The 11024-nt window shown below is 41.9% G+C and overlaps 1 protein-coding gene across 1 annotated transcript in view; it reads left to right on the top strand.

The window, feature by feature from the left end:
* LOC111328603 (uncharacterized) overlaps positions 1-11024 on the top strand; it is a 115291-nt gene that overhangs the window by 74474 nt on the left and 29793 nt on the right. Inside the window, 11 exon segments of the mRNA XM_088729313.1 lie at positions 333-474; positions 950-1215; positions 1521-1809; positions 4050-4358; positions 4911-5159; positions 5493-6056; positions 6519-7067; positions 8167-8703; positions 9221-9775; positions 10467-10786; positions 10938-11024. The exon segment at positions 10938-11024 is cut by the window's right edge and continues 139 nt beyond it. Of these exon segments, the coding sequence (XP_088585439.1) occupies positions 333-474; positions 950-1215; positions 1521-1809; positions 4050-4358; positions 4911-5159; positions 5493-6056; positions 6519-7067; positions 8167-8703; positions 9221-9775; positions 10467-10786; positions 10938-11024 (3867 nt within the window).

Raw genomic sequence — 11024 nt, 5'->3', positions numbered from 1 at the left:
CTTAACAACTGTCAGCGAATACATCTGGGATCACATTAAATTTGAGAGGGTTTGCAGCTTTCAAAAGTGATCTTAAATTTTTTCAGTTTATAAGTTGCAATTCCTTTTTCATTCAAGCATCCTTGTTCCTGGTGGTCCATTCTTTGCCCTCTACTCTTTGTCTTTCTTACGAAGCTAATACATGAGGTTTTTTTTCAGCGTACGACAATAAATTGTCAGTGACCAAAATACTTTAACTACAACTAAGAAAAACCAATGCCGGGCACACTGAAGGACTCAGCCTTGTCAATAATACAAGGATAATGATTCATTTTTATATCTTGATCTTGCAGGTCATTCCAGTATCTATTGGTTCCGAAGCAAGTCGCAACGAATTGGAGAAAATCACCACCAACCGGAAGAATTTGATAACCTCTCCAAAAGATGAAGAATCTAAAGCTCTGGGAAGGAAGATCATAAACACTGTTATAAAAGGCGAGGAACCTTTCCTGAGTCTCATTATTGTTGCCCAGTTTTGTATCGGCGTCTTGTGACATTTACTTTTTTATTCTTGGTAGAAATGATAACTTTTGGGCTGGGTTCAGAAGTTCTACTCCTCGAAGGGAATCAAAATTTCTTTGTCCAACGCTCGTGTTAAAACGAAAAACTATGTTAAAATTTGAGCTCGGTAATGGAATAAAAAAAGTTATTTGTCATGGTGGGAATCGAGCCCTAGACATTTGGAATCCGCCTCCCATTGCTGTACCACTGAGCTACAGTAACCTCTATGGTGAGCTATACAATCACTGTGTTTATAACTCACCCAGTTCAAACAGAGGGTTCAGTAAAGCTCGGTGATAAAGCGTCAGTGCGCGGAATGTGCGAGGGAATCTTACTAGGGGTTGGTATTACGAAACAGAATCTAAAAACGTTTATAAGGAGTTTTCACATTTTATCTGTTCCCCATCAGATTATCCGTCAATAGAGAAGGTAGACATGGTCATAGCAATCAGCTGCACGGCGACACTTGGAGAGCAAAACTTCCAGAAGACCAAGGATGTAATCAGTTCCATAGTCACAGAGTATGGCCGGGAGCGTATTCATTATGGTGTGGTGTTATTCGGAAGAGAGCAAACCGAAGCTTTGCGTTTGGTTGATGGCTACGATACAGACCAACAGTTAATGGCAAGGTTAAATTCATTTGACCGAGAGACAGGCAGAGCTGACTTGGCAAAGGTAGGGTATGGACAAGTGTGATAACAATTTCAGGGGTCAGCTTTTTTCTTCCTGAAGTCTGTTTGAGGGGAAATTATGTCTGATGCATCTCCCAGAGATATCGCGGTCATATGTCACGGTAAAATAATCAGACGGTCTTGAAATGGGAAAGAACGAGGGAGACGCTTTCGATATTGTTGATTCCTGCAATATGCGCAGTGTTTGCCAACTGATTTTTTGCAGCTTGCGAAAGATGAAAAAATTAAAGTTAAAGTTGAGACAACTTTGTACAGTAAATAAAAAGAAATAAATTTTTTTGGTTTTAGGCTCTCAAGACTTCATGGGACATGATTTCAGATGAAGGGAGAACTAACGCCAAAAAGGTCCTAGTCGTCGTTTCAGACCGAAGATTTCAAGCAACAGAGGGAGAAATAGGAAATGCGCTGAAGCCCCTACAAGACAATGACGTCACAGTTATCCCTGTCGCTCTTGGAGTCGAGGCTGATGAAAGGCAACTTCAATTACTGACCGATGACAAGAGCTCGTTTTTGTCAGCTGAGACCACAGATGAAACCAGCGAAATTAAGAAAAAATTGATGGTTATTGTCTTCAAAGGTTTGTTGGAGCCATTGAAAATTTACTTAGAAGAATTGTGCTTATGTAAAATGACTTCATTTTTCAGCTGTACCAATTCGTGATTGAAAAGTTATAAAAAATTATTGCAGTGACGCATTTGCTTGAGTAGGTTTGAACCACTAAAATACCACATTCAACTCGTCATAGTATATCATATAATTTGGATATATCAACAAAGTTGAAGTGGTAAATTGGCCACCGTAACGATTACAAAAGCTGACGTTTCGAGCGTTAGCCCTTCGTCGGAGCGAATAGAGGAATTGTGGGTTGTGTGTGCTTTTAAAGGCAGAGAATGGAGCTACGTTATTGGTGGGAGTATGGCAACGAGAAAAACAAGAATAAATTAGTGGAATGGAAAGCGTTCGTTGATCCCTGTGGGATTTAGACTGCCGGTTTGAAAGATGAGCTTTTGTTCAAGATTTTTTCGGCTTTCCGTGCTACCTAAGTGTAAGGAAAGACCGCAGATTGCCATATGTTGCTTAGAATGATTAGGTAAATTAAAATGTCTAGCGACTGGTTTCGATGTGTCCTTGTCATTCCTTTCCACGTCTCGAAGGTGTTCTCGGAATCGGTTACCTAGTCTTCTGCCTGTTTCGCCGATGTATATCTTTTTGCAATAAGTGCAAGTTATGCAATAGATTACATTGGCGGAGGTGCACGTGAAGTGATCGGTGATCTTAATGGATCGTTTAGGTCCCGATATTTTATCAGTGTTGTGAGTGAAAGGACACGTTTTGCATCGTGCACGAGCGCATTTAAAAGTGCCTGGTTGGTCATTAGTCTGAAAAGAACTTCTGACCAAAAAATTGCCTATGTTTTTGTCGCGTTTGAATGAAATGAGCGGAGGCTGCGAAAAGATAGTGCTTGTCTCTGGATCGTTTTGAAGTAATTTAAAGTTTTTAAGAATGATGGATTTAACTGAGTGGTTGTGAGGGTGAAACGTGAGATTGAATGGAATGCGGTCGTAATCTTCCTTATGCGACGTTTGTAGTGCTGAATGTCGATCAATAAGTTGGGCGCGGTGGTTACCCGCTTGAACGACAGAAACAGGGTAACCACGTTTATCGAAAAACTGGCACATTGAGTCTGATTTGTGGTGGAAATCAGAGTCACCACTGCATAAACGACGAGGTCTTAGAAACTGAGAAAAAGGAATGGAATTCTTAACGTGAGATGGATGCGAAGACGAATATAACAAGTAATTATGCGAGTCTGTAGGTTTGTAATACACACTAGTGCATAAACCGTTACCTTCAATTGAAACTTTGATGTCTAAAAAGGATAAAGAATTGTCAGAAATTTCCCAGGTATATTTCAGAGCCGGGTGAAAAGAATTGACTGCGGTTATGAATTGAGTGAGCTCCTCTCTGGTAGAGGAGGTAGCGTCGATACAGTCGTCGATGTAGCGACCGTAGAGTTCAGGTTTGGACCCGTTGTATTGGCTGAAAAATTGATGTTCGACAAAACCTACAAAAAGATTGGCATAGCTAGGTCCCATTTTGGTACCCATGGCTACACCATTGGTTTGTTTGAAGAAGTTGTTTCCGAATGAAAAACAATTGAGTGTGAGCACTAGTTCGGCTAAGCGTAGTAGTGTTTCAGATTTAGGTTCCTTCTCAGTACGTTGATCAAAAAAATGTTTAAGGGCCAGAAGGCCTTCGCCATTAGGAATGACAGTGTAAAGAGACATAATATCTATGGTGAAAAGAAGTTTGTTTTGGCCAAGGAAATTAAAGTCTCGAAAAATTTGAAGAGCGTGTTGGCTGTCTTTAATATATGATGGTAAAGTTTTGACGATGGGAGCCATAATTTTGTCTAGATAGCTGGAGATAAGTTCGGTAGGGCAACTGCAAGCCGAGACAATGGGCCGACCCGGGTTGTTAGGTTTGTGAATTTTAGGTAAAAAGTAAATACGAGAAGTTCTAGGAGTGGTTATGATGAGATTTTTTGCTGTGGCCGGCAATTCTTGTTTAGTTATGAGTTGGTTGATCGTATTCTTGACGGAGTTTTGATTGCTGGTAGTGAGGTCTTTGTCGACCTTTTGATAAAAAGAGAGATAATATATCATAGCTATCCCCGCTCTCCCAACCCTCTTCCGCCTTTCCCGGGGATGTACCCGGTCTCGACTTTACTAACCACCGGTTTGTTAGGCTCCTCAATCTTGAAGCAAGCATGACCTCTTTTATTCATTGAATACGACATTGCTTTTCTATCTACAGAGAGGATTTTCATACCCGCCATGGATCTGTTGTTTGCAATCAGTACCACAGCCACAGACTCGGAGGAGAACTTTGCCTACACGCAAGACGTCATTTACAAGATCATCGAAAAATATGGCATTAAGAAGATCAAGTACAGCTTACTGACATTCGGCCAAAAGGCGCACTTCCATTTTAAATTTGGTTTCATCTCCAATGACGTCAACAGGCTGAACAATGCCATCAAGCGGAGCAGAATGAAGGATCCCAGTGGCGTTTCTCTACAAAATGCAATGGAAGGAGCAAGAGAAGTGTTTGAAGAAGCTGAAGGTTGGTACTCGCATGGTACTGAATTTCAAACATTTGTGAAACATGTCGTCAAACAGTAAGTGAGTATAACTGTTCAAGTTATCGTCAGAATGAGAACAGAAACAATACAGCAAATATTTCAAGTAGAAAGGTCAGAAAAATGACAGTTGTCAGAGTTTACCGTGCCTTCGCAACTGTATTTGGTGTCTTCACGCGTGCGCTCTTCTCTCAGAAGGAGAACGTGTTGCGTGACGTGACCGAACAACGGCTGCGAAGGAACGGGTACTGCTGTGATAATGGCTCAGTCAGGTTTGGGGCGAGAAAGGGTCTTTGCTCATAAATGTGTGGGACGCAGAGACCTTAAAGTTAACACAGGTCTGGGCTCCTAGTATTGTCTTTTTTCGCACAGTGTTTGTTTCCACCATTGTACCTGTAATGGTCTATCATCCCATTCTGGGGGAGCAACAAGTACTTCTGGTCACGTCCTGCTATGGAAAAGGGGATAGACTTAAGCGGTGTTTCTCGCCATAACAGGATGCAGGACTTAACCCCAGACTTTTTTAAATTGCACAGGTCTCCGACCGGATGCTAAGAAAGTACTGGTCGTGATTATTGACAAAAGGTCAGACAATACCATCGAGGAAGTAGTAAATGCCGCTGCTTTGCTGGAAAGTTACAAAATCCGTATTATCCCTGTGGCGCTTGGCCGAGAGGCAGATGTTGAGGAACTCACCAATACAACGCTTGATAAGAACGATCTGGTGAAAGCCGACAAAGACGGAGACTCGGAGAAAACTGCAGAGGAGATCATTATGAGAGCTAGTAAGTTTGTGTACACGTCCTTGGGGTTCATTTCCTCTAAAGGGACTCAGTTTTTGTTGTCTAATGCTCGTGAAAAAAAGTCGTCTTGTGAGCTTGCCCTGGGGATTCCCTGCATGATCACGGTATAATTCGCCATAAAGTTTTCTGTAACCAGAAAGACCCACGCACGCGATACACCGAATAACATTTTCCTTCATTCGAAGGACGACCAAACTAAAATTTACTATCTTTCTTGTTTTGTTTGCATAGCTATAAATGGTTTTAGTAAGCGTTTCATTTTCTGTCATTATGTAATTATTGCGTTGACGGAATTTTTCTCACTCTACCTTTCAGAAAGACCAGCTATTCCAGAAATGGACATATGCTTCGCATTTGGCACTTCTGATTCAAAAGCGGATGGAACATACAAGAAAATGCAGGAAGCAGTGAAAAACCTGATCGAGAAGTACAAAGATTATGATCAAATTCGCTTCGCTATCCTTCCTTTTGGAACAAATCCTTCTTCTCTACGAGGCTTTGGAGACCGGCCGGGTGATGCAGACAGTTTGATCCAACTTGTAACAGCCACTCCTCGACCGCGCGGACGGCCGGATATAGGGAAGGCGTTGGATAGAGCAGAACGGTTGTTTGAGGCTGCATCACCGAGACCGAGAGCTAAGAAGTTCTTAGTTGTGTTTGTTGGAAGCAAATCAGGGAACGATTTGGAAATGTTGAAGAAGGCTGCAAAACCTCTGGAAGATAAAGGTGTTAAAGTGGTAGCCGTGGCTGTAGGATCAGAAGCAGATCCTGATGAGCTCATCAAAGTCGTGTCTAACAAAGGAAACCTAATTAAGGCTAAGGAAATTTATGAAGAACCAAACAAGTTGGGAAATGAAGTTATGATTATCGTACTTAAAGGTGAGGACTTTAGTTTAGGACCGAAGATTTCACCTCGGGTATATTTTGCAGAGTGTTTGTTGGTATTCTTTGATTTAGCTTCATAAATCTGTCAAACGCTGTGTTAAATAATGTTTCTGTTGTAAAATTTTTCTTTAATGATAATAATAATAATAATAATAATAATAATAATAATAAAGATAATGTAACATTAATAATAAGAAGTTAGAAGTGGACATTCCTGAAGTGGCTTTTTCAGCTCGAATCGAAATTTGGAATGATGGTTTTTATGGAGGGAGGAAAACCGGATGAACCGGAGAAAAACCCTCGGGGCAGGGACGACAACCAACGACAGACTCAACGTACATGTGAAGTCAGGTCTGAGATTTGAACCTCGGGAGGAGGAGGAGGAGGCGAGGGCTCTCGCCACTGTGCCATTCTCACCCCTCTCTTATCGTGTTAATTTCTGTGTTTCATTTGCAGATTTGCCGATCATACCAGAGGTAGACCTGGCCTTTGCCATCAGTGCCAATGCTGTACAGTCACGAACCAACTTCCAAAAGATGAAGGATGTTATCACCCAGATAGTAGAGATGTATGGTCAGGAGAGAGTACTGTACAGTATATTAGTCTACGGGTCCGTCCCAGACGTAAAGATCCAGTTCAATCAGCGACGAACAGATGACCGTTTGGTGACATTTATTAAGACAATAAGTCGAGCATCTGGTTCTGCGTTGGGCCCAGCTCTGGAAAAGGCTAAGGAAGCATTTAATCAATATGGGCGTCCTGGAGCAAAGAAGGTTTTAGTGGTAATAACAGACACGAAATCTGACAGCGGCGTTAAAGTCTTGCAGGAGAAAGCGTCTCTATTGGAACAAGCTAAAATCAAAGTAATACCTGTAGGTTTGGGAAGTGAAATTGATAAACCAGAACTTCAAATCTTAACTCCTAGTGAGAAGGACGTCATAACAAAACCAAATACGGTTTCCACCGAGTATTTGGCTTACGTAATCATGAGGAAGGGTTTGCTAGGTATTTCATTTTCCCTATTGTCGTATTTTTCTTATTGTTACCTTCAGGAGAAACTCCTCGAGGAATAAAAGCATGTTTCTGTGTTATATCAGGCTTACATCCATTCTGATCTGACGTTCGTTCTGTCATTCTTTTGCCTTGCCTGTCCTTCCTTCGTCTGTCTGTCTCTATGCCATCTTTGTTCCTCCATCTGTTCGTCTGTCGCCCTGTCTGTATGTCTGTCTGTCTGTCTCTGTGCCATCTTTGTTCCTCCATCCGTTCGTCTGTCGCCCTCACTGTATGTCTGTCTGTCTGTCTCTATGCCATCTTTGTTCCTCCATCCGTTCGTCTGTCGCCCTGTCTGTATATCTGTCTGTCTGTCTCTATGCCATCTTTGTTCCTCCATCCGTTCGTCTGTCGCCCGGTTTGTATGTCTGTCTGTCTGTCTGTCTGTCTCTATGCCATCTTTTTTCCTCCATCTGTTCGTCTGTCGCCCTGTCTGTATGTCTGTCTGTCTCTATGCCATCTTTTTTCCTCCATCTGTTCGTCTGTCACCCTGTCTGTATGTCTGTCTCTATGCCATCTTTGTTCCTCCATCCGTTCGTCTGTCGCCCGGTCTGTATGTCTGTCTGTCTGTCTCTATGCCATCTTTTTTCCTCCATCTGCTCGTCTGTCGCCTTGTCTCTATGTCTGTCTGTCTGTCTCTATGCCACCTTTGTTCCTCCATCCGTTCGTCTGTCGCCCTGTCTGTCTGTATGTCTGTCTGTCTCTATGCCATCTTTGTTCCTCCATCTGTTTGTCTGTCGCCCTGTCTGTATGTCTGTCTGTCTGTCTCTATGCCATCTTTTTTCCTACATCTGTTCGTCTGTCGCCCTGTCTGTATGTCTGTCTTGAGTCAGGCAGTATATCTGTCTGTTATTTATAAGTTTGTATGTCTGTCCGTCAGTGTGCCTTACTGCCCTCTCTCTATCTCTCTTTGTCGTTCCGTGGTCTTTCTCATCCATTTTCTTTACCCTTTGAACGTTCACCTTGGGATGTTCAATTTTTAGACTGTTGCACTAGCTTAGTCTTTTGCAACCTATTGTTGATCGACTTTTTCGTTTCCGTTTTCACCCATCAGAAACACTTTTCGTCCCGGAAATGGACCTTGCTTTTGTCATCAGCACGACAGCTGTGGATAAAGACAAAAATCTCGATGCAACTAAGGAAATCATCAAGAAAACCGTAGAAGCCTTCGGTCTGTCTCGAGTCCGGTACAGTCTCATTACATTTGGTGCCACACCTGTGGTAAAAATAAGATTCAACAACGTCTTCGCCAGTGAGGAAGAACTTGGCAAGATTGTTGACAACGTCAAGAAAGATGAGGGTGCCGCTTCTCTCGAAAAAGCCCTGGAAGAGACTCGATATCTCTTCGCTTTAGCTGAGGATACTAGACCCAATGCCAAGAGGGTTGTAGTGGTCATCACTGACAAGAAGTCTGACAGTACTGAAGCATCTGTACGAGCCGCCTCTCGGAAGCTGAGGGATGATGGTGTCCGCGTGATTGCCATCGTACTTGGCAATGAGTTTGATCCGGTCTCGCCAGAAGTCATCAAGCCGGACGAAGAACAACGTCCCACGGTCATAGTGAAGGAGTTAGTGATTGTAGTCTTAAATGGTATGTTCCAATTTCAAGTTCTGTTACAGTTTTGAATGAATATGAGCCTTGTCTTTGTGGCTCAGTGGTGGAGCGTAGGAGCGTGGGAGTATGGGATCCGAAGATCTAATGGGAATTAGAATTCTTTCTTTGTCTTACAACCTTGATAATGCGGAAAAACATCACAGTTGCTCGATTGTTCTTTTGAATTCTGTATATTTTTGTTTGGTTATTACTCCATTAAGTAACAAGGAGTAGGTTGATATTAAACAGAAAGAGAAAGAGAAAAGAATGTATTGGAACAAACCGATTTATGACAAGAAAGAGAGGTTTCTCTCTGGCTTAAAGAGCATTCTCTAGTTTAGTAAAGGTTAAAACTCTGTATCTTCTGCGAAACAAGGCAATGTTTTAGTACCAGGGGGAAATGCTATCCATCGTGTGGTTAAGATAGCCTATTAAATCTCTTACGTACCTCTGATGTTAACTTATCTCAATCGTCCTCTCAAAAGTTGTTTGTTTCATGATATTTCTTTTCCAGAATCTGTCGTTACAGAGAAGATCGACCTTGGCTTTGCTTTAAGCGCGACAGCCTTAAATTCAAGAGAAACGTTCGCCAAGATGAAAGAAACTGTGAAATCTATAATTAAGAGGTATAGTGTTGGAAACCTGCGTTACGCCGTTATTGTCTATGGCTCCGATGCGAGAGTACTTCTCAGCTTCGAGAGGAATTTCCCTGCTCTTGAGAATTGGCTGAGTGCTGTTGACAACATGCAGATTGAGCAAGGAGGCCCAGCTTTGGGGAAGGCTTTACAGAAGGCCAGGGAGTTGTTCCAGTCTCGTGGTCGGAAAGATGCTAAAAAGGTACTGGTAGTGATTGCAGATAAATCACCCATTGGAGATAGCAAGGAAACTGGGAACGAGGCACTAGAGCTGGAGTACGCTAATGTTAAGATCGTCCCCGTTGCCTTTGGCGGTGCTATTGATGCTAAAGAAATTAAGAATATTTCACCGTATAAAGACGTGCTCGTTGTCGTGCGCAGTGATGTCAACCCAACCGACCTTGGTTACTCTGTGATGAAAAGAGTTCTGAAAGGTAACCTAACTTTTCCTTTTTTCACAGCTTTCTCTAGAAAGCTGCTATGGTGAACGACAATCATTTGAAATTAATTCTTTTAACTCTATCGCATATCAGACTCGTTTGAAATACTTTAAAAATTGAAAAATGACGTTGGCTTTGTTTTACATATCGTGTCATAGTGTCTGTTTTTGTGCTTTACATAAGTGCGCGCTCTGATTGGCTAATACGCTCGATCCATTTCCCTTTGGGTTGCATGCTGGCGTTAGTTTGTTTTGCTTACTTTTTTTTACACGAAACGAAAGATGTTCGAAAGTCTCAATTTTATAAAAGAAATGGTCAGCGTACAGCCTGTTTCCATCGAGTTATGGATACACTTTAAAGGTTTGCTAAGCACTCAAGAAGTTAGAGTTGTACTCGGCTAACGCGTGCTGAGAAACCTTCCGTGTTCATCCATAACTCGATTGTTGCACACTGCACGTTGCACGTTGCATGCTAACCATTCCTTAATTATTCCAATTTTTTATCTTCGTTTAGTAAACAGACTGTGTGGGGTCAGATCACAAAATGGATTTTGAGAACGTTTTTAGAAACAAAATCAACAGTCATTTTCAACTGATACGGCCCAAATAAAAGTTTGATTTCTTTTCTAATTCATCTAACCTGACTTTGTTTTAGTTCTACATCCTTTCTCTTTTTCCATTTCCAGTCACACCCAAACTCCCCAAGTTGGATCTCGTCTTCGCCATCAGTGCCTCACCAAGCGACATTAATTTTAGAAGGATCCTGGAAATTGTAAAGGAAATAACAGAGAGATTCTTCAGCGACCGTGTCCAGTACGGGCTGATTGTGTTTGGTAGAGATGCCTCCATAAAGCTACATTTCAGAGATAAATATAGTGACCCCAAAAACTTGCAGACTTACATCGACTCAGTCGCCTCTAACAATGACGAACCCGCTCTCGATAAAGCGCTCTTTGAGGCTAAGGTTTTGTTTGAAAGTGACTTTGCGAGGAAAGATGCACAAAAGGTTAGCAGCGTTGTTTTTTTCCGATTTATTTTTTTTTTTTACTTTTACTTTTTGTGCAAAAATGAAAAGAAAATAATTGAATTTAATTGATGATACATTTGTTTTTCTCCTTCACTCAACGTGATATCGCTGTTGTTTACCGCCTTTGCAGGTTCTTGTTGTTATCATGGACACCTTTACTGGTCGTAACAAGCCAGCCATTAAGGAAGCTGCAAAGGACCTGATGGGCAGTTCTGTA

This window comes from Stylophora pistillata, chromosome 8, assembly GCF_964205215.1.
Source record: "Stylophora pistillata chromosome 8, jaStyPist1.2, whole genome shotgun sequence".
NCBI classification, from domain to species: domain Eukaryota; kingdom Metazoa; phylum Cnidaria; class Anthozoa; order Scleractinia; family Pocilloporidae; genus Stylophora; species Stylophora pistillata.
Note: the sequence above shows the minus strand (reverse complement) of the source record. Positions and strands in the feature narration are given on the sequence as shown.